Source organism: Lissotriton vulgaris, chromosome 9 (genome assembly GCF_964263255.1).
Source record: "Lissotriton vulgaris chromosome 9, aLisVul1.2, whole genome shotgun sequence".
NCBI lineage: Eukaryota > Metazoa > Chordata > Amphibia > Caudata > Salamandridae > Lissotriton > Lissotriton vulgaris.
The window spans coordinates 736,308,401-736,332,487 of NC_141697.1; the positions used below are offsets into that span (position 1 = coordinate 736,308,401).

General features: G+C 44.6%; 1 protein-coding gene across 2 annotated transcripts in view; it reads left to right on the forward strand.

The window, feature by feature from the left end:
- The window catches only part of DHX34 (DExH-box helicase 34), a 418,314-nt gene that overhangs the window by 222,499 nt on the left and 171,728 nt on the right, over positions 1 to 24,087 (forward strand). For both annotated transcript variants that reach the window (XM_086938485.1, XM_086938486.1), the window contains exon 10: positions 5,484 to 5,717. In XM_086938485.1, coding sequence (XP_086794611.1) covers positions 5,484 to 5,717 — 234 coding nt within the window. The remainder of the gene's footprint in view (positions 1 to 5,483; positions 5,718 to 24,087) is intronic.

Consider the following 24,087-nt stretch of genomic DNA (forward strand, 5'->3'; position numbering starts at 1 on the left):
GCAGGCCCACAGCCAGGGAAAGTCGTAAACCAGTGAAGCAAAAAGCAAAAATCTGGGGTGACCATAGGATTGCAGACCCTACTCTCCTACACCGGGTAGTCCAAATCTCCATCTGACCGGTCTCCACTGACATCCGGAGAGATGCAGGTAGGTCGCAGCAGTGCGCAGGGATCTGGGCTTGTCTCGTTGTCTCTAGGCCTGTCGTGCACTGTCCAACCCCAAGCTCATGTAGGTGCTCACGCCAGCCCAGAGGGTCCGCAGAAGGGGCCGAGATCTCACATCCCCGCAACAGCGACCAGGAACCGCCCTTCGGCCCCAGACTTCACCAAAGCATGGGGAACTGCCACACACAGCTCTGCTGTCGACAGGGACCATTTGCTATGAAATTTAACAGGGAAATTGCCTGTGAAAGGGGAGCTCAACGCGGAGCTCTACCCGGGCACGTCTGCTTCCATTGCGTGCTTAGCCACGCCCCCCAAATCTATACCTGCCTGATGAGCCAACATCAGGGAGGCACCTGTCATGGGTTGCTTGCATTCTGGTTCGGTGAGGACATATCCTGGCAGTTCGGGCTGCACTGTTTCCATGAGGAGCAGGGTCAAGACTGATTTTCATATGGCTGGGTCCAAAATGAGTAGCAAGGTGAGCAAAAGAACGATGGGATGGGATGCGGCCTTGAGCGATTGCCAGTGGGTAGACAAATTGCAAGCATTCCTCTTGTTACTTTTTGTGTGCTTCAAATCTTAATGGTTGGCAGCCAAAGCCAGATGCAATGGCTTTATCAATGCTTGTTTCTAAGGTTTTTATGCACATGCATGTAATGTTGCATCACACTACTCGCTCTTTAGGCAGGCTATAAAACTAAATAATACAGCAAAAGCCCGTTGTTCTTTTTTTGCTTCTTTGTATCAATTTGGACTTGTAGGCTAGACCTTGAGTGTGCATGGGAGCTCTAACATCTAAGATAAACAATCTTCCCATTGTTATTCAGCCTGCTTTTAACCCATTCGCTGCGGCGGCTATTCTGCCGCAGCGCTAAGTGGGCGGGGCGGCCGCTCGGCGGCCGCATGCTGGTGACAGAACCGCTCCGTCACCAGCCGCGGTTGAGCTGTGCTGGTGACGGAGCGGTTCCGTCATGACCCACCCCGCTCATTAAAACTGCAGCGCAGGCGCGAAATCAGCTCCGCGCAGGCGCGGCGGCCGGGCCATGACGGAACCGCTCCGTCATCAGCACAGCCCAACCGTAGCTGATGACGGAGCGGTTCCGTCATCAGCAGGGGAGGGGTTAAGGGCTCAAATCCAGACAGCTTTAGCTAAATTGCAAGAGCTGTTGTCGCCACATAACACCTCCCTCAACATGCGCATACGTACATAAACAAAAGGAGCGTTTGAACTGCACCTTTCAGCTGTTGACTACTGTTCTTCCAATTGTTTTAGGCATTAGCTCACAGGGCCGTCCATTACTGTTGGTATCAGCCCTCAGCATTTTGCGGATTTGAACACCTGAAAAGTAGTGCCTCAGCCTATTGTGGCTTATGTGTATGCACGAATACACATGCATTGCAACTTAAACAGCATGAATTCAAATAAGCACTGGCACAGTCAATAGGCTGGCTTTGTCTTTTAAAGCAAGGCCTATTGGCTTTGTCAGTGTTTGAAATATTAGTAACAGAATACATAATTCTCTGACTTTGGATGAATAAAAGGCTGAACTTGCCTTCCTATGATACAATTTTGTATCTTTCAAAGTAATGTATTTTCAAGTGGCGAAACCACTGAGCAAAATGGCAAGAATGTGGGAGTCTTTAAGATGCATGAATTTGCAGCTGGTAGAGAGCAGCACAACATGTTCATGCCATTTCTAGGCAAATACCGGTCTGTTTTAGCTACAGTGATGTACGCTGTATGTTCACCAAGTGTTACATGCAGTCGGTTAGTCATTTATCTGGACCATCATAATTTGATTCCCAAGAGATCGATACCTGAATTAGAAGAGTAATTTCGCTGGTCAGATAGACGCCAATTATTACATAGTTATGCAAACAAATTGTTTTTGAGTCGATTCACATTCAACTTTATGAGGGAGTATTCTCCACACTTTAATTGGATTGAGCCGCAGAAGGAAAGTCCAATAGTCATCAAATTGCGCTATGGATTTCTCTCTTTGGCCTTGTTTAGGTAGAGATGGTGGGTGGAGCGTAATAGGCAAATGTACACTTCTTGCTTTTCTACTCAGTATATATGAGATTTCAAATAAAGTGGTTGGTCACATTTCAGTGACCACAATTCAAAGAGGGAGGGACAAGGAGCTCATTGGAAATAGGTTGTGTACCGATGCTCCTAAAGATAAAGGCAAATACTAAAGGTGGTACCAGTTCCTAAAAGAGAGTAAGAGGATTGCAGCCTGTTATGGTTGCAGGTAAGGGTAAGGTGTCTCCAAAGACAAGGAATGAGTGTGTCAGAGTGGTACTCCTGTGTGTGCCCTCACACACCCTTGTGAGTGTAAAGCATCATCATGGGGCACTGCTCCTCGTGGGGGTGGCGCTGCAGTCCCTCACGGGCCCTCAAAGAGGGCACTTTGATGGAGATCTTTTGGAGTTGCCGTAGTTGTGCATGTGGGTGTGTGGGCCAAGCGGTGAGTGTGTGTGACAATAAAATAACCCATTGGTGCCCTAATGTATTTATTACAGGGTCCTCAGGGTTAAGCTAAAATCAAAACTGGGATGGAGATGCTCATTATGCTGATAGAAAGGGGTAAAAAACAAATAGATTTCCACTTCTCTCAAACCGTGTGACCATGTGGTGTGGTGTGGTGTTTAAAGGTGACAGGTCGACATGTTTCGTGCTGCTAGTTGGTCACTAATGGATCCCAGAGCGCTTTATCAGGACCGTCAGTGTCAATATAGGAAGGGAGGAGTAGGGAAAAAGGCTCCCTATATTCCTAGCATGCCTTCATTGAGGATGTATGAGGTATAAGAGAGAGACCAGTCTTATTTGTGTGCTGTAGTTCAAACCCTTCCCGGGATGGAATAGGGCTTCTGTGGCAGAATGCGGTCTAGAGTGGCATGGGAGTTGTCACCTGCCTACCGAATCCTGGGGACCTAACAGCCTGCCCAGTCTGCCGGTCACACTTCAGGTCAGGTGCGATCAAAACTTGCGAAACTGCTCTAGAATTCAGCAAGCTAGCATTATCTGGAGCAATGGCAATGTGGTTTCAAGTTTTATTGTGCATGGAGACAGCGTGCACTCAATTTATGAAATATCATAACACAGAGGTGGAATATTAAGGTGCTGACCATTACCGAAATAGATTTTAATAGGTGGTAACACAGTCAAACGTCCCCATTGCCATCACTTTGCAGGCATTTGACGGCTGACACACTTTTTTATGCCATTTTGATATCACTAGGAGGCACTTTCTTGTAGAACAAGAAAAACATTTCTAGTAAACAGCCTGGTCGCCTTAAAGATGAAAAAAGGTGTGGATTTCGACAAAAAGTGAATGTTCTCATCTACCTTTGGTATTCTCAGATAAATGCTAGCAGAGACAATAACCTGGTAGATCATAGAACTGGAATAAACTTAGTTCATCCCCAAAATCTGGTGTCTTGAGTCCTTAAGGTGCTTGCTTGATGGTGGCTTGTTGTATAGAGTATGGAGCATCAACCTACCAATACTTTTGTTTTCCAGGCGAACTCAAAATAAACAACATCTTAAAAACAAAGCACTGTTGTAAGATGAAGATGTACAAAGTTAGAGACTGACACCCCTCTCAAATATTGCTAAAATAATTCCCCTCTATGTCAATGCAATTTTCAGTATGTTTGGCTGCAGATTACATCACTGCCTTGCAAGCACTGCATAATATTTCAGCTTGTGTAGCAAATGGCTTGCTCCATACGGTGTGTTCTATCCACATTGGCTTGTAGGACAGAGCACACTTTCATGCACACTGCCCAGAACAGAAATCCTGAAGACAGTATTCGGTGTGCTTATTCACTGGATTAATGATTCAATTTATACAATGTATGCAATGTCTCAAAAATGATCCCAAGATGCTTTACTTATAAATGGACCTTGCTTGTTCACACAAGTAAACTGTAATTCATTTGAGGTTCTGCAGATCTCTTGTGTCAATATGAGCTGGGTGCAGGTTAATGCGACAAATAGGGGCCTCCAGTTTCTGCACAGCTCTTAATTAAAATTAATTGACACCCTTGAAGAGCAAGCCGGCAAGAGAATTACTTTCCTTCTTGGCACACCCGAAGAGTATGGAAAAGGCTCTACTTTTGAGTAGTGTAGGCATATTGAAAGTCTGTCTGGGCGGAATTCTCATTACAGAGGTGTAAATCCCGGCATTTTTGTTATGCGAAATCCCGAAAATTGCATCATTATGCCAGTTTATGTAATTTCAAGTCCACTCCAGAAGAACTCCTATATATGGAGTTTGGGAGTAACTGAGACAAACTGAACGCCAGATGCTGTTTAAAGCACCTGTTTTGTTTACGCAATTTTTTTGCCAAAACTGAAGGAAGGCCTAATTTTGCTTGAATATGTAGCGCTAAACACCAGTTTTACATTTCACTTCATTTCACATAATGTTTTCTAAATTTCATGTAGTTAGGCAGAAGGAAATTATGCACATTTCGCACACCCCTGGAGGAACTGAATATGTTTGAAAAGCAATTCTAACCACTAGGTATGTCACTGCTCGTTACAGATAACAGAAGAGACCATTATTTCAAACAGAGTAAAATGGATAATAAAAGGAGAAGGGGGTGAAAAGGCACTCCATGGAATCTGCCCTTTTTACACCAAAAAGTGGTGAACCCTGTTTCATAAATGTCAGAAATAACTGGGGTATGAAGGGTGTTATGGGTTTAGCCAGCTGCAGAATTGGTTAGATTTTAAAGATAGGTAAGCACAACGGATTATTGGAAGACTTCAGCAATCTTCTAAAATTGAAGAATTTAATATCTGAATTATATAGATTAACCTCATTGAAGACACTAACGAGGAAAGTGTGAAAAAATGTGAACCAAGTGGATCACTGTATGTGAATGCTACAATATTGCTTTCATCATATGTCTAATTCCATGGATCTACCTTTGGAGTTGCCTACATTATATCCCACCTTCCCTCTCTTTTTCTACCCTCTCTGTCAGGAAACTAAAGTAGCTCAGCTTTGAAGTGCAACATTAATTGATATAGAAGCAAATTACTATACATGGAAACGTGTGAGGCTAGCATAGTGGGATTACATAATTTTTTTCATAATAAAAAAAGGAAAGTGTGATCTAAGAAAAAATAAACCAATCCTTTTTTCTGACATTCCATGCATTTCCCAATATAAACATGGCCAGGAAACCTTTGAGCTGTGACTTCATTGTATTAAGAGAAGAGAAGCTTCCACATTTCTAAAAAAATAAAATAAAAAAGAACATATTCCCCTAAATGTGACTGTGTTGTTATCTTTGATTTAGGAATTGCTGAAAGACCATCGGCTGCTAGAAGACACAAACATTCCGTCTGGTGACAGCTACAGTCGGCAGCGGAAACACCGGGAGCGCAAACAGCTGTATCAGCTGAAGCGAAAACACGAAGAAACAGATGGGCGTAAGCGCAAAGTCCTCAGACTGGAGGAGGAGGACATGGGCTCCTCAAGCGATGAAGGGAACACTGATGGTGCCAACAAGAACAGTAGTGTTGATATTCAGGTTGGTAACAATAGGATTCAGTGCCTAAAGATGTAATGATAAGAAATTGGATTGTCAGTTGAGGGGAGCAAGTACCCACCACAAGAAATATTCAAAATTCTTGTCAGGGTTATCCTCTAAAGTCACTGAGTAACCCTGAGCTCATCCGCGATAGCTATGGCACAGAGCAGACAGCTCAATGTGTAAAGTGTGTATGCATTACTAAGACAAATAAAGTTGAAATGCAAAACAATAAAAATCCCAAAATTACTTTGAAAAATGGATTAAAATGTAACAAGCTAAAATGACGAAAATCCTAGAAGCACAAAATGCAAATGGTAGTCAGTGGTCATGGTAGAACAGGACCTAAACGCATTTTGATTTGGAACGTGGGTCAGATACACTAACCAGGTTCCTCCTGGACAAAGATTCTACCTTCTGACATTAGCCCTTAAGTCCCAAACCACCATAGACGTACACTTCTAAAGCCCAGAGGACCTCAAGGGAGGCCCTTAGTGACTCACAGGGTCGAAGGCAGAGGCCACTATGAGGGTCCAGTCCAGGTCCAGGTCCATTCGCCACTGGTCAGCTGGGCATTAGCAGCAATACGTCTCTTGTAGCTTGTTGTGTCCCTGTAGCTTTGAAAGCAGTCAGCCTTATGACCCTTGATAACCACAACTTTGTTCTGTGTACAGTAGGGAGCAGGTCCAGTCTTCTAGGCTTTTCTTAGGTCTCAATTTTGGAAAAGATGATGGACAGAGTTTCTGAATGATGCAGAATACTCCTACCCAGTCAAGAGATCAGGGCTTGATCCATCATCGTTTTTTAGCTCACTGCACCATCCCAGCTTCAGAACCTGGCTATATGCAAATTAGTCTGTTCCTGTCCCAGTGCATGATGGGAACAGGGCAAACCAAACTACCAAGCCAATTCTTATACTGGGAAGGAGACAAGCTACCGGGGACCGGTTTCTGGCATTTCAGCCTCGTCGGCCCGGCTTGCTTGAATCCTGATGGTGCAATGAGCTAGGGACTCACGTCTGAGTATACCCTCCCACACATAGTGTGGATAAAATCAATTTTGGAAAAGATGATGGACAGAGTTTCTGAATGATGCAGAATACTCCTACCCAGTCAAGAGATCAGGGCTTGATCCATCATCGTTTTTTAGCTCACTGCACCATCCCAGCTTCAGAACCTGGCTATATGCAAATTAGTCTGTTCCTGTCCCAGTGCATGATGGGAACAGGGCAAACCAAACTACCAAGCCAATTCTTATACTGGGAAGGAGACAAGCTACCGGGGACCGGTTTCTGGCATTTCAGCCTCGTCGGCCCGGCTTGCTTGAATCCTGATGGTGCAATGAGCTAGGGACTCACGTCTGAGTATACCCTCCCACACATAGTGTGGATAAAATCAATTTTGGAAAAGATGATGGACAGAGTTTCTGAATGATGCAGAATACTCCTACCCAGTCAAGAGATCAGGGCTTGATCCATCATCGTTTTTTAGCTCACTGCACCATCCCAGCTTCAGAACCTGGCTATATGCAAATTAGTCTGTTCCTGTCCCAGTGCATGATGGGAACAGGGCAAACCAAACTACCAAGCCAATTCTTATACTGGGAAGGAGACAAGCTACCGGGGACCGGTTTCTGGCATTTCAGCCTCGTCGGCCCGGCTTGCTTGAATCCTGATGGTGCAATGAGCTAGGGACTCACGTCTGAGTATACCCTCCCACACATAGTGTGGATAAAATCAATTTTGGAAAAGATGATGGACAGAGTTTCTGAATGATGCAGAATACTCCTACCCAGTCAAGAGATCAGGGCTTGATCCATCATCGTTTTTTAGCTCACTGCACCATCCCAGCTTCAGAACCTGGCTATATGCAAATTAGTCTGTTCCTGTCCCAGTGCATGATGGGAACAGGGCAAACCAAACTACCAAGCCAATTCTTATACTGGGAAGGAGACAAGCTACCGGGGACCGGTTTCTGGCATTTCAGCCTCGTCGGCCCGGCTTGCTTGAATCCTGATGGTGCAATGAGCTAGGGACTCACGTCTGAGTATACCCTCCCACACATAGTGTGGATAAAATCAATTTTGGAAAAGATGATGGACAGAGTTTCTGAATGATGCAGAATACTCCTACCCAGTCAAGAGATCAGGGCTTGATCCATCATCGTTTTTTAGCTCACTGCACCATCCCAGCTTCAGAACCTGGCTATATGCAAATTAGTCTGTTCCTGTCCCAGTGCATGATGGGAACAGGGCAAACCAAACTACCAAGCCAATTCTTATACTGGGAAGGAGACAAGCTACCGGGGACCGGTTTCTGGCATTTCAGCCTCGTCGGCCCGGCTTGCTTGAATCCTGATGGTGCAATGAGCTAGGGACTCACGTCTGAGTATACCCTCCCACACATAGTGTGGATAAAATCAATTTTGGAAAAGATAGGTCTCAGACAGCAGGTTCAGTCCTCTTTTGATCTTCCACATGTCCAGGATTATTTAGAAGTGGGTGACTGTTGATGCCACATTTACACCTGCTACGAACTACTCCGTGGGAGTGATCCCTAGGGGGATCACATAACCAATGGGTAAAAGTTCATGTGGTTAACCCTACATCTGTTGGGCATTTTCAAGATGGTCAAAGTTTTCTGTGACAATAAATGAGGCTCTGAGTGTTGAGTGCTCTATGGTAATCTCAATGTCCTTCCAAATCTAGCATTAAAACCCAGGTTTAGGCATTCCCTGTACTCCCAACAATCTCCAAGACCGACGCCTAGTAGAATTAAGCTACATTTTAGCAACCAGACAGTGGATATACACAAATTGTTTTGCCATTCTGTTTCCCTCCTTTAAAATGCAATTTTTTTATATGTATCCCCAGCAGACCTGTCAAATAGGCTGTGACGCTGTAATGTCAAAAGGATACCTACTGTGATTGGGACCTGACTGGCTGACAGTAGAAAAAAGAAGGCCCTTGCCCATGTGTCAGCTTACATTGGACTGTGACTGGGGATGCTTTTTTGAAGTGCACTCCAAGTGTCATATAAAATTCCCAGCAGATCTGCCACACAGATTTGTGACATTCTAGCAGGATTTGGCACTTTTTTATGCCAAAAAGGATACACTCAGCCCCCCTGCATATTCCGTCAGGGTCAGATGGGTCATCTATGCCCATTCACTTCAGCCTATTGTTTGCTCCTTGGAGCACCTTATAATCTTATTCATACCCACGTAAAGGCTAATTGATCGCTGGTCGAAGTGGGAGAGCAAAATTAAGATTTAGCTTCCAGGGACCGCTGGCAGGCAAAGGTAACTTTCTAAAAATGACTTTTCCATAACATTTGGGAAAAGAACGACTTCATAATTAACTTGGATTTTTGATAACTATTACAATAGGTTTCTAATTATTTTTCTAGCTACTCTCATTCTTTAGATACACTATTAGTATTTAATATTGCCTCCCGTTGAGTTCCTAGAAGCAACCAACCTTGCTCAGTGAAAATAGCTTTGAGCTGCTAGTCACTGTAAAGCTATGTTTAACATTAAACTTGTACATATCCTGCTTTTAAGTACTATGCACCCTGCCGAATGGGATAAAAAGCCAAGTAGTCGGTGACTTAAAAATATTTAAAAGTGAGATTTAGGCCCATCGAAAGGCGTTCTTTTGACACTGCAAATTTTCAATTTCAACCTGCACAGCCAGGCTACTGGTGACATGCTGGCTGTCATGCTTACATGGTCACTGTAGTGTATGGCACAATGGGTATACTGCAGTCCACTTTTGGCATGTAGTTTACAGGCCCTGGGTACACCTTGGTACCATATACCAGCGACTTAAAGGGTAACTTAAAGATGCCTATCAGGCTGTACTAATTTCATTATGTTGAAAGGAGGAGTACACACACTTTACCACTGGTTAGCAGGGTTATGTGCACAGTGTTTTACAGTCAGACCAAATAGGGTTCAGGGAAATAAAATCTGGGGTGACCCTGCAGAATTGACAGATTTCCAACAGTAAATTATAATGTTGTTTTTAGAAAGAGGCCTGTATATTAGTAAAGTAAAATTACATCATTTATATTGCTTATCAAGTTTACATATCAGTCTGTTCTCTGCTTATCCTATTTTATTTTGAAAGTTTTATAAAGCGTGACCAAGATCCTTGCGAATATCAGAGCGTTTTACACACAGAGGTTATATATACAACAAAGAGGTTACGTATACAAACCAATGAAGCAGTTAGATCATGTAAGCATAACATCTTTTGCAACGTTGAGCAAAACGGTGTAAGACAATGAAGACCCATTAAGTCAAGGCAACAATAGTGCCTAGGTGGTCTAGATGACCATTGTCATAAAAGGAATACTGGTGACGGTGTGAGTGTTCTCAGGGATTCCTTAGTCTATGTTCATGTAAATTTTGCCAAGAGAATCGATTTTACTTCCTTTTTGAAGGATCCTATGTCTTCTGAGAGCAGGCAGGGTTTCTCCATTGGGGCCCTGGGGCTGCGCCCCTCTGAAATTCCTACACTTTATATTAAAAAAAAAGAAACAGATTGATTTATTTAGAGGCACGAGCGTATCTCTAAACAAATCGACATATTTAAGTCTGGACTGTCTGTCCCAGGCTGCTTGCCGTCCTCGCTCTAAAGCAGGAGACAGATTCCAGTCAGTAAATCAACTTTCTGCACTGTGATGCACAGCGCAGTGCTTACCTTTCTAAAGCTCTTCATTGCCTTTGTGGTCTACAGTAGTATGCACTGTAGGCCAGTGACGCTATCCACGTTACGGTTTCAGGTGTCAGAGACTTCATCCCTGCATGATTTCAGACGTCCATCCTTCACAGGCATAGATCCCACGCTTTACCATTCATCATACAAAGGAGTGGATGCAAGCATCTGATTTGGTGCCTTGTCTTTGGAAATGTTAAGTGTAAAAATGCTAATCCTGTATTATGTATATTGGGCGGAGATTCCTCGTCACGCTAACTTCCCCCACTTTGACCCCCCAGGTCCTGACTGTAGGTCGCTGGCCCCTCTAGAAGTGGATCTGCTGTATTTGTTCCCCCGTAAAATTGATCCAAAAGACCAGCAGGGTTCTTGTTCCCTTGTGAAGCTGATCCAAATATTCAAGTAAAGCGCAAAGCGAGAAATATGTGCTTACAGTAGACAGTTATCTGTTGTATGACATTAAAACTGAATTTATCTTTGTGCCTATAAGTTAACATTGATGCCAAAAACATGGATTGTTTTGCAAACAATAAATATTAAAAACGTTAAGTTAATGCAAGTCATTGATTTAGTTCCTCTCTCATTTCACATTTCCCACGAGAGTTAGCTATTTCATTATGTTATGTTTCTGTACTTTTTTCATGCATTTTTTTTCTTTTTTAGTGCATAATTTGAGTTATGCCTGGTATTTATGAGGGGCTCCTTCCACAGGCTGCAATAATATTTAATTCACAGTCTCACAATTTCTTAATTGAAACATTCCCAATATTAATTATTTATAACAAATCATTGATGTTACTTTTTTTTCTTAAACAGTTAATAACCATTCACAAAGCCAATCTTACTAACAGGTTTTAGGTGTGTGTCAGTTGTTTTGTTATATATCGGGATGTATTTACATCTCAGAAAGAACCCAAATTAGCGCTCGGGTAGCACATTGTGGGAATTACAGAAATTTATTTTACATGTTCCCTTTTAGAGAGCCCCCATTTTTTTCACCTGTGTGAACATATTTTCATATGACTGATTGCAGCCAGCAGCTGTGTGTGCTTCCCGAGGCCTGGTTAGAGCATTTTTTTCCGAAGTTGATGCCGCATGCCGTGCAAGACACTTGGCAAGCACACACTTTAAAGGGCCTGAAGTTGTGGCACTATAACATTTGCACAATAAAGTAACTGTTGAACATATTAATGCAGTAAGATGTGGGCAATTTTCAATGTGTTTAATGTTTCAAGACAACACATTCCCACTGCTTTATGAACCTTGGTTTCTCACAAAATTAATTTGCTCTCTTTGCTCACTACATGAGTCATACCCAATCTCTATGCCTCACCACTCTCAAATGTCACCAGCTGCCACTGTAAGAGTGAAGATGATCTAGCACATGCTACTCCTTTAGCCAGTTGAGTGTATATGCTCTCCTTCAGGCCATACAGATGGAGGTCCGTTCCCCCAACAAAGACCGCTGGCCTCTGAATTTTGAACTTAGCAAGATATTTTGGCCCACAGTCTTCCTCTTGTAATTCATATTGGTTTTTTTTCTTCCTTCTTTTTGATAGGATTGATCACTGTATACTCTTTTATGAGGTGGTTCTATACTGAGAGATTAACACAGAGTACTAAGGGTTGTTTTGATCTGATCAAGGGCCCCCTTTACTGACATTGCTTGAGTATAGCCCTTCTTGTAACCTCAAATTGAGTTCCCATCCTTGCACTTATCCTCTTCTAGAATACCCTTTTTCCCCCAACTCCTCCTCATTTATTCATAGTACAGGCAGAATGTGGCGGTAACGTGGTGCTCTCTATGAATTCAAGTTGAATTCAGATTCGAAGTTGGCCTTATGATTATCTTGAATGTCCACCAGTTCAGCATTTTCTTCTCAAATGAATCTTCTGAGTTGGTGACTCTGGCTCACATTGTGTCTGTGCTTCATATTAACCATCGGCAGTACATGTTGAATTTGAAGGATGTTTACTTTCTAGTTCTGATGCAGTCCCATTATAGTAAGTTTTTAGGTTTGTTGCAGGTCAGCAATGTGCTCCTGTTTTTTATTGCACTCATTGGGCATCAATTCACCAAAATGTCGGGGTTTGTGGTATTGACTTGTTAAACCCTTTGACCATTTAACCTATAATTACATAAAAGCGTTACCCTGCTGCTTTTATCCACAGTACATCGGACTCTTATTTGTTGCTAATTTGGGGGCCAATGAGATGAAACACAAAATAGGCTAATAAATGTCTGCTTACTTTTCATTAGTTCTCGCTTCAACACCTTTGCAACAAGTGATATCAAAGGGGTGCATGATGAGAGGTTCAGCAGCTACCTCTAATTACTCTAATGGATACCCATATTGAGCCCCTCATACTCACTAATTCTGTGGTATCTGTGGCTTTCCATTAATTTCAGTGGAATCGAATATATATATATATTTTGTAAATTCTTTTTATTAACTAAAGAAATCAACAATACAATACACAAACATTGACCAGGGTGTATCGGGTGTCCACTGTTACATATTTATGAATGCAGCTCCCGACAATAACAGCAACAGATTTAATCAAAAGAAAACGGGCCTAGGCGTCCCCTCGATCCATGTCCGTAGGTTCAAGTTCCGGCGGCTCACAGATATCACCGCGATAGGCATTCTAGGCTCCCCAGATCTTGACCCATTTGCGGGGACGCCCCCTGGATACATACACTGACTTCTCACGAAACATACACCAGTCAAGATCTTCCATCCACTTCCTTACCCGAGGTGCCCGAGAGGCACCCCAGAGCTGCGCTATATTTCGTTTAGCAATCACACACGCGAGAGCCACCCAGACCTTACCATGGCTTGGCAGGTCCGTAGGCTCCCACACATTCAACAAGCATCTCTTAGCCTCCAGTTCAACTCTCTCTCCCCAAACTTCACTCTTTTTTGTATGTATCTTGGTCCAGAAGTCACAAACCCTCTCACACTCCCACAATATGTGCAGGAACGTTCCAGGCAGCCCACACCCTCTTCGGCAGTCAGCAGACCCAGCCAGTCCCATCCTCTGCAATCCCGGACCTGTGACATAGGAGCGATGTAAGATTCTAAGTTGGACCAAACGGAGCCTCATAGGGAACAACACTTCCTTGGGGGACGCCACCGCCTTCCTACAGTCCTCGTCTTCCAGAACAAAGCCATCAGCAACCCACTGTCCACGCAACACCACCAAGGGGTCCTCAGTATGGTTGATCAACTTGCTATATGTTAAGGAGATCGCCCTGGTGGGTACTAGACCATCAAGTAAACGATCCTCCAGTGGAGAGGCCACTGGAGGCGTCTCACCTCTGGGGACAGTAGCATTCAAAGCATGACTAATCTGAATATATCTAAACTGTTCTGTCTCATTCAGCTGATGTTTAGCCTGCAATTCCTCGAATCTCAGCACCCTGTCCTTACCCCATATATCTCGAACCTGGGTAATGCCAATCATGTCCCAACGATCAAACCCCTTGGTTTTCCAGAGCATCCCCAACATCTCAGAACTCCACAAGGGAGTAGCCAATGTCAAGCGACCAGCCCATTTGAGGTCTCTGTTCGCCTCATGCCATACTCTTGTAGAGATCGAGGGAGGCCCCACCAACGGGAATGGACCACGCTTCGCGTATAGAACATGGGTGCACTCTCCCCCCCGGCACTTGACCGCGGTCCATCGCATATCCGGGGTCCACCGGAGAGCTGTATATAGCATGATTTATGGGGGCCAGCTGAGATGCCCAATAGTATTTCCGAATATTGGGCAAACTGATGCCTCCGTCGTACCATGGCAGCATCAATTTTGACAGAGCAATGCGCGGCCTCCCCTCCCACAGAAGGCTACGCTGGAGAGACTCAATCTCGCTAAAGTATGACTGCGGCACAGGGTCGAAGTAGTTCTGTAGTGCGTACAGGAATCGCGGGAGAGCCATCATTTTGAAAAGGACGGCCCGTCCCAAGAGAGAGAGTTGGAGCGTCTTCCACCGCGCCACGTCCGACCGGAGTCTAGCTAAGGGGGGCAACAGATTTAACCGGAAGCGCACCTTGGGATCACCAGAAATCTGGATCCCGAGTTAGCGAAAGCTAACCGACTCCAGTCTCACAGGGCAGTTTTCAGGTACTCTAGGGGGGTCTCCGCTCAACACAAAAAGGACGAACTTCGCCCAATTGATCGCAAATCCCGAATACCTGCCGAAGATGGCCAGAACATCCATGAAAACAATAAGGGAACTGTGTGGGGAGGTCAAGTATAGCAAAATATCATCAGCGTAAAGCGAAATCTTGTCCTCCCATTCCGCAGTCCAACGCTACCCTCTGATCGAGCAGTCCCACAGCACCCATGCCGCAAGCGGTTCAAAAGCCAAAGCAAACAAAAGAGGCGAGAGGGGACATCCCTGTCGTGTTCCCCGTCCGAGAGAAAAGTCACACGATTTATGGTTGTTCACGACCACTCTAGACATGGGGGCCGAATATAGGAGACGGACCCAGCCAAGAAATACAGGGCCAAACCCCATCTTAGTCAAAACAGCAAAAAGATAGGGTCACTCCACCCGGTCAAAAGTTATAGTAGCGTCAAGAGACAACAAAACCGCTGGTTCATGGATGTGGGACGCACCCGCCACCACACCATACAACCGACGGAGATTAAGAGCGGTGTTACGCCGGGGCATAAAACCAGACTGATCTGGATGGATCAAGGTCGAGATAACTTTTACCAGTCGGGTGGCCAGCAGTGTAGCCAGAATCTTGGGCTCCGCGTTTAACAAAGAGATAGGGCGGTACGAGGAACAGTCCAGTCTGGGTTTACCCTCCCTATAAATTACTACAATGTTGGCAACTCGTTGGTCATAGGGCAGCATCCCCCGATCCCGGCTTTCCATGTACATGTCCTTCAGATAAGGGGCCAATCGGTCTGCATGTGGCTTAAATAATTCAATGGGAAGACTGTTGGGGCCCGAAGCCTTACCAGAGTGGACCCCTCTTATAGCCATAGCCACCTCATCGTTGGTGAGGGCGGAGTCCAGCAGTTCCCTATGATCGTCCGACAATGCAGGCATCGGTATATCGCGAATCATGTCAGCGTTTTCGATCTCAGTAAACATACCAGCAGCGGTGTACACCTCCTCATAATATCGCGCGAATTCCTGGACTATCAACTGAGGATCCGACGTAACCGCGGGACCCACGTTCAGTTCAGGCACCAACAAGACCCCCAGTGACCCTTTTCCAACCAGGCGATCAACTTCCCCGCCTTATCACCGTGCTCATAGATCCTGCTCTGTGTTGAGGCGAGCTGCGCCTTCGCGCGTCATTGACTTATATTCGTCCCGGAGCAGCCCGAGGCGGTGACTCGCCCCCGGGTCACTCCCGGAGGAAGCTGCGATTTCTATGGCCACAAGCTCCGCCTCCACTCTATCCAATTCCTCCCTCCTCTGCTTCTTCTGCCCGGAGACAAGGGAGAGAGCCTCCCCTCTTGTTACAGTCTTGTACGCTTCCCAGAGGGAACACCTCGAAGTGACCGAACCTTCATTTTCGCGGAAAAAATGATCTGTGGCCCGCCTAAGTTCCTTTTTTATCACAGGGTCTTTCAGACGCCATGCCCTTATGGGAGCTATTCTACCCACATCGCCCTGCCCTAAACACAGCTGAAGCCAGATCGGCGAGTGGTCAGAGACTCCCCTCGCCAGGTGGGCCGCTTCTCTAATGAAGGTCGCCTGGGCCGCCGGCAAGAGCACATGATCAATTCTGGAGAGGGAATGGCGTGCGGCAGAGGCATGTGTATACTCAGTGGCACCTGGATGTCTGAGACGCCAAGCATCCAACAACCCTGACGTGGAAATAAAGTCGGGTAGCCACCTACGAGAGGGCAACAACACACGGGAGGGGCGCCTATCTAGTTCGCCATCCATGACTGCATTAAAGTCCCCGTCCAGCACCATGATGCCAACGGGCAATCTGAGAAACAATCGACCTAAGTCACAGAACGTATCAGCCTGCAAGGCCGGGGGGACATAAATAGACACAAACGTAATCGTCCTAGCCTCCCAGAGACCCGATACGCCTATATAGCGACCACGATTGTCAGACCAGGTCGATCGGATCCTAAATGGAAAGGAGTTCTTCACTAAAATGCTCACTCCCCTCGAACCAGAAGTAAAACCAGCATGAGCAACAAGCTTATACCCTCCCCTGTGTAGCGCCATACATCGCTTCCCCATTAGATGCGTTTCCTGCAGCAATACGATATCCGGCATGTGCCGTCTAATGAGTTGGCTCACCATGGTGCGTTTTATCTTATCACCCAATCCATTCACATTCCAGCTAAGGACGGAGAACCCCAGGCCCTGTCTAGCGGAAGCCATGCATCCTTCCAATAAAGAGCAGGAGATCCGAGGCCACCCTTAGCAATCCCTGGTCACTTACAACAGACAAATCAACACATACAAATCCCCAACGGCCAAACTCCCGGCCCCCCCACCCTGCACCCCTGCATGTAGCAAATGCACATTCCCAACTCGCAGTGTGCCTGTCACCTCCACTAACAAGTATCTAAAGGTAGAAAAACGGAGGAGGACCTTACAACAGGCCGCCCGCCCCCACCACCCCAACCCAACCATAGTTCCTCCCTACCGGAACAATCACTTAAAAAGAGTCTCGAGCAAAAAATTGTCCAGAGGGGGGGGGGGGAGGAACAACAGCCCCGACCTGACCCCCAGCGCCAGTGATAGGATGAGTGCGGCCTACAGTTCCAAGCAGCGCGCTATTCTCCACTGTCCATTCGGGCCTGAGGTCTAGTGTCCGATCCTTCCACTCGGTCCAGCCAGTCCGCGGCCACCTCAGGGTTATCAAAGAACCAGGTCTTTCCATCATGTTCGATCCTCAATCGTGCGGGATACAGCATTGAGTACTTCACATCCCTGTCTCTCAATCGCCGCGTTACGGACATAAAGCCTTGTCACTGTCTCTGAACCATCTGAGTGAAGTCCTGAAAAAACAATAACGAAGCGTTCTCATAGGCCAGCGGCCCTGTGGACCTCGCCGATTGCAAAATAGTGTCCCGGTCACGAAAGTTCAGGACCCGGGCAATAATAGGACCCGGAGGTGCCCCAACCTTCGGGCAGCCGCCGGTAATCCTGTGTGCCCTCTCCACTGTAAAGAAATTACTAAGGCCCTTCGGCTTGAGATGGTTCAGGATGAGATCCTCGACAAAAAGGTCCAGGGTCGCCCCTTCGGATTTCTCCGGAACCCCCAAAATGCGGACGTTGTTGCGGCGCGCTCGACCCTCATATTCATCGAGCTTACTATCAAATTGGTGTCGGGCTACCTTGAGGTCGCGCACTTCCTTCTGGAGCTCAGAGACATCCTCGAGGAGGGGCGTCGTTTTGACCTCCAAGTTCTTGACCTTCTCAGTAGTTTTGGTGAGGTCAGCCCTGAGAAGGCCCACCTCAATTGCGACACTGTCCAGTTTTGTGTCCATCTTGCCCAAGGAAGATTGGACCCCAGTGATGGCGGACATTAGGTCTTTCATAGTGGGGTCGTCGCAAACCGAATCCCCTTCGGTACCTCCAGCCGGAGGTCGCTTTGCTTCAACCGGGGACCCCTTGGAGATAGCATATTTATCGATGCGATTCGATTGGACCTGTCTATTAGTTTTCGAGGTCTTCTGCTGAGGCTTCTCAGAGTCTCTCGATGCCATCTCGATCGCAAAGGCAGGGGAAACCCACCACTCTTCAGTCGAGTGTAGGCCAGTACTGCGATGGTCAGGTCGAGAGGCGCACGTCGTCGCAGTCGCGACTCGAATGCGACAAAGCAGGATCCGACCGGCCACTTCCGGTCTCTGCGGCCGATGTTGTGACACTTCGTCCCAGCTGGTTCCACGCCTGGGTCCCCGGTCTCCGCGACCACAGGCCCCAATTTTCTCGACGACGATATTCGTTCGCCGCGGCCACCAAATGAGCCAGAATTTCACCTAGCGACTCAGGTGCTGGTCCCCCACCCGATGGTAGGGACAGGGCTCAGGATAATGTGCCGGATAGTCGGTCAGGATGTGGCGGCCGGCGGAGCCGATGCTCAAGCGGCCATCTTGGTCGCTGGCTCGACTCCTCCCCTCGGAATGGAATATATTTCAATTTGTACATGTGATGAATCCCCTCCACTCAGATAAACATGTTCGGCCTTCTCTCTATGGTTCAATTCTGGCGTACTATTGAAAATCTTCTCATTACTGCATTGACACTTGCATTCATTGGATAAGGTCTTGTCACCTAACATGGGCTAACCTCACAGCCTCTCCCCACTTTCGTTCACCCTTACTGCCACCCCAGAGGAAGGTTTTGGACTTCGATGAAATTTGGATCCTCTTCCATTACAAAACTTCTGTCCCACTAGGTGGTAACAAAGGGACTTGGTGCTAAATGTTTCCCGCACTCAGGGGGTACCTCTAGCTAGCTTGAGGATGTGCATGACGCAGATGCATCTTGTCTCTTGATGTGATTCAGGAGTTGCACACTCAGTCTGCCTTTCTTCATCTCTCTCAAGCAGTGCTTCTATCTTTAACTGCCAATGGTCCACATGTGTTGGTCAATATTGACTCATCAGAATACAGGTGGTGGTGCACCTTTAGACCTCTGAGGGCTACTTTGCGGCCATGAATATAAGGAGATGAAGATTGTCTTCCTGGTGCAGAGTCACCTGCAATCACTTTGTATCTCAAGAATGTTAATCGTCGCAGACAGCTTCTCCATACTGTTTTATACCAACAAGCGGGGGGACACTTTATCACATCAGCTCTGCTTCCTGGACTGTCATTCTTTGTAACTGGGCACTGGCTCAAAGTGTGCACTTCTCATGGTCCAACTGTCTGAAATCAACAACATTCAGGTGACTTACTTGAGTAGGCTTACCCATTTCCCAACAAGTGTGAGCTGTATTGCTCGCTGCACTTTCTTTTACTCAGGCTGCAGGGAAACCCAACAGTCGACCTGTTAGCTTCCAGATACAACTGCAAATGTACCCTTTTTGTGCAGGCTGGCCAGTGATGCTTGTGAAACTTTACCTGTTTCTTTTGTACGCAGAGAACATTCATTTGCTCCTTACCAAAGAGCAGTGCTCCAGTGGGCATGAGATGACACCTTTAACCGCCTGAGAGGATATGGCACAGTGGTCAGAGCTACTGACTCCTGAGCTCGGGATCCAGGTTGGAGTCTCAGTGCAACATCCAGTGATTCTGGGCAAATCACTTAATCTTCCCGTGCTCATGAACAGCGCCTGGATACCCTTGTGGATGATAAGCTGTGCTATATAAATCTACAAACTGTGATCTAGGTCCCTTATCCTAAGTGAACACCAATGTTTACCACAAGTGCTCTAGTGCCGGAATACTGTTGCATTCCGACCTCGTAACAAATATACTACTTTTTGACACTTGACTCTTCTGGGGAAGTAAAGTTGATCAGTGAAGGCAATTCCCAGTGCCACATGGCACAATAATTTTCACAAAACAAACTGAATGTCTGTAAATACTATTACTTTTAAGAAGAATATGACTTAATGTACATGTCCTTAAAAGCAAGCCAGTTAAAACTGTGATGAACATAGAAACAGTACATTTTAGAACTGTTTGGTTCATAATTCTAACTCCCAATGTATTTAAAGCATCCTAATGTAAGGTGCCGAAAAATAACTAACATAGCCTTATGCCTGATTTTAACCAAAGGACAAACCCTCTAAATGGTTTGCAATATTCTTGTCTATGGCTAGAGGATTGAACAAACCATCTAAATAGTTTTCCAAAGTCTATGTCTGGAGAATTGAGACTTGATCGAGAGATTTTACTTTGCCTTTAAACCTCACAGTGAATGCAGCAAATGTTCCAGACACATAGACATAAATTGAGAGAATGGCTCAGTTGCTTCACAATTGCAATGGTCTTTTTGTGGCCGAATCTGGTCAGGGTTTTGTAATAATTGTTTGGTGGGATAGAGCTCTATTTATCTCCCTAATGGTCGGTTTTCATATTGTGCTTTGTACTGCTCTCTGCTGTATCTAAGGGCCACTTGTATCAACATTTGGAAAAGCGATTACCTTATTGTGATTTACATCGATTCGCAATTAGTTAATTGCTATTCGAAATGTATACATCTCCAAGAATTTCATTTAGCGATTCGTAGGGGCTCGCAAATCGACCTACCTCATGAATACTAATGAGGTAGGTTGCAATTTGCGACCTCCCACTTTGAATTGCTAAATTCACAGGGATGGTGGTCTGGTGGGGTCCGCAGATCAAAATGCCTGTAATTTCTTGTAAATAAAGCAATCTTTTTATTTTCAAAGAGCAGGTAGTGGTCCATAGGACCACTGCTTGCTCTTAAAAAACATTTTCACCATCATTCCCAAAGGTGTCCCTTTGGGACCTCTTCACATTTATGCGAATTGATTACCACCAACTTGAAGTTGGTGGTAAATTGCAAATGTTTTGCAACTGTACTCACGGTCACAAAACATTGATACATACCACTGCAATTCGCTTTTTGGAAGGGATGCCCTAAACACGCCCCTTCCAAATACTGAATAGCTAACCCATTTTGTGATTTGGAAACAGGTTACCGAATCGCAAAATAGGGTTTGATCAATGTAAAAAGCCTTTTTTGCATTTGAAAACCGGTCCATCCGTGAATGCAAAATTGGTTGATACATGTGGCCCTCAGTTCTGAAATGAACAGCTTTGACTGTTGACAAATGTAATGCCACCATATTTGCTGACCTAAAGGATGGAGGGCTGATTTTACCTAATGTATTAATCCTTTTTAACCATTCATCAATTATTGTAACGGAAAAATCTTTTTAAATGAATGTATTTTTATATATATCCAATAGTGCTGTGTCATTGTGTTTGACAGAAAAATGTAATTTACTTTTAAATTTCTGTGTGTACCATGCTTTTATGAGTAATAACTCGAATAAAGCACTTTTTGACTTGACTTGACTTGATTTTGCCTTGCTAGAATTTGAACCTAGGTTTCTTGCAACTTCGAGCAGACGTCTGTAGCTTGCTTTTATCAACTAACTGAGCAATCTTGCATGAATCTCTTCCCTTGCTGTAGCAGCTTAGGTGTCTCGTGCCCTAGAAATAAATTCATGGTCATCAGGGTCTTTCAGGTGTTATGTTACTAGTAATTTGTGTAGCGTGGAACTGCGACAATTTTGCGAATGTGGCACTTTGACTGTTCAGAGTGGTACAGGTGGATTTACATGTTTATTTGTTGAAGTGGGTGATTGTAGTATGAACTGTGTAGGAAGAGTTGGACGAGATGTGTGAGATCCTGACGTGGTCAATCACGTTGTGGTCAATGTGATTCTCTTTGTATGCTTGTTCATATGGAATGATCTGTGTGAGAGATAGACTGTTCGTTGTGCAGCTTCATTTCACTTTAAAAGTTGTTGAGTTGTCCTCTTTTATTGTGGTTCGTTTGTTTAATTGTTGATGGGTGTTTTCTAGGACTGCTTAGGTGGGAAATATTTGAGTAGCCTTCCTCAAAAAAGGCAGTTTTCTAGTTTCCTTGTTTGGGTAGTCTGGGAATTCCACATGTGCTTTGAATGAGATCCGTAGATGCACAGGAAGCCAGTGCAAAGTCACAAGAGCCGGGTTATGTGGTTGCAGTGTTTCAGGTTTACAGATGGTTTGACTGAGAATTGTGGATCGATTGTGACTTGCTTAGGAGTAATTATTGGCTACTAACCATAAACATTTTGCATAGTCTAGTCATAAGAGCACAAATGCAGCTATCACTTGTACTCTTGTGGAAGCCTAGGAAGGGGGAAACATCTTCTTAATATTCTCAGCATGTTCGGTGAGGATTAGTTTAGAGCATTCAATTATGTTTCCTCAGTAAGATCTGCATCTAAATTGAATTCTAGGTTTTTTGTTTTGTGAGTGTGTGTGTGTGGGGTGGGGGGGTGCTTCTCCTGGGTCGACAGTCCAGGTTGATATTTTTTGCGCAGTTACCAAATCTTCGGATTTTGTTTTTGTTCAGGTTGAGATTAAGTGGATTGCAGTCATTCACTGTTTCACCCTGATCACACATGTTGGCCAATATGGATGCCGTGGTACCATTGAAGTTCTAAGCCATGTTTATTAATGCAGATGTCTCTGGAACCACATCAAGGACTAATACTATGACTTTTAGGAAAGAGGGAAATAGAACTTTAATCTATGTAAAAACCTGTTAGCCAAAAATACACAGCACCGTCACTTCAACAAATTATCTCCCTAACAAAATGATGCTCTCCGCAGTAATAACAGAGATCCTGTGCTTGAAGATAATATATAGAACAAAAGACAATAGTATTACAGCTACAATTATATGAACCCTACAGTTGTGACATGATCTCTATTTTGAGTGAGATCTACCTAATTTAACAAATTCCACTGTAATCTAATACCTCAACTCATACATATGTGTGGCAGACATTTATTTAATAAATAACATTTACTGACATGCTAGGAATATCCTGGCATACTACCCAAGTAGGTGACCATAACAACTGCCAAGACTTTTGCACTACAGTTCCCATATGTGGAGCCATTTTACACATTACGTCAGATGTCATACATCCTACTAAAATGTCTGCAGTGCAGTACTAGCATTAGTTACTCACAGATCGGCTCTTATACAGGACTACGCTGACTAGACTTGAACTAAGCGATTTAAAATGTCCAGTAACTTATCCAAATGTTATACTTTATGAAATAAGGCCTACAGAAAATTGTCTGCTCTCTTATTTCTTGAAAATGGAAAATGCACTAGTAAAATGTCAATCCCTGCCACAGTCCCAAGCTTTATAATGTGCAAGCAATACAAGATAAAGATCAATACAGAGAACTGAGACATAATTTTACTAGTAATAACTGTAAAACTGATGTGCATGAAAGTCTTTTTGTAACAGGCTATGCATAACTTAAAACACCAGCTTCTTGCTTATACAACTAAATTAGTACAATGATGACAGATAATAAAAAGAACAACTATTTATTAGAAATGCTTTTGTGGGGATGTGAGTTGCTGCATAATTTTAATTTCTTAATTCTGCAGTTTGCTTAATCCAAATAGATTATTGTCATTACACACTGTAAGTTTGTTCTCACACTATGACAATTTAACAGAATACTCATGTTAGATTATATTTCATTAGTAGCGCTTCCCTGTTTCCAGTGATCACACTAGTACCATAGAGTTTGCAGTTTTTATCTGGATATCGCCTACTGAACTCAAGCAAAAACATGTTCTTTGCTTACTGTCTACGTCCTACATTTGTCTCTACTTGTGTTTTTCTTATTTCAATAATGATAGCCTTGGGAAAGCACCAGAGCAGATTTTGTTTATGTGAAACATGTCGGCAGTTTTATTTGGATATGATAAAATTACAAGGCAAACAGACTAAGAATTGGAAGATATTTTCAGAACTGTTTGAAAGGAGTGCAGAAGCTCACAGCGTTAAGTGCACTAAACTCTCATTGAGTAAAAGGGCAAACATGAGTGTGGTGAACGGGCACAGAGGTAGCGCAAGTTATTGAAATACAAGGAAAACAAACAAGAGGCTACTGTGGTTACCCATGCGTGAATTAAGCTACTACCTCTAAG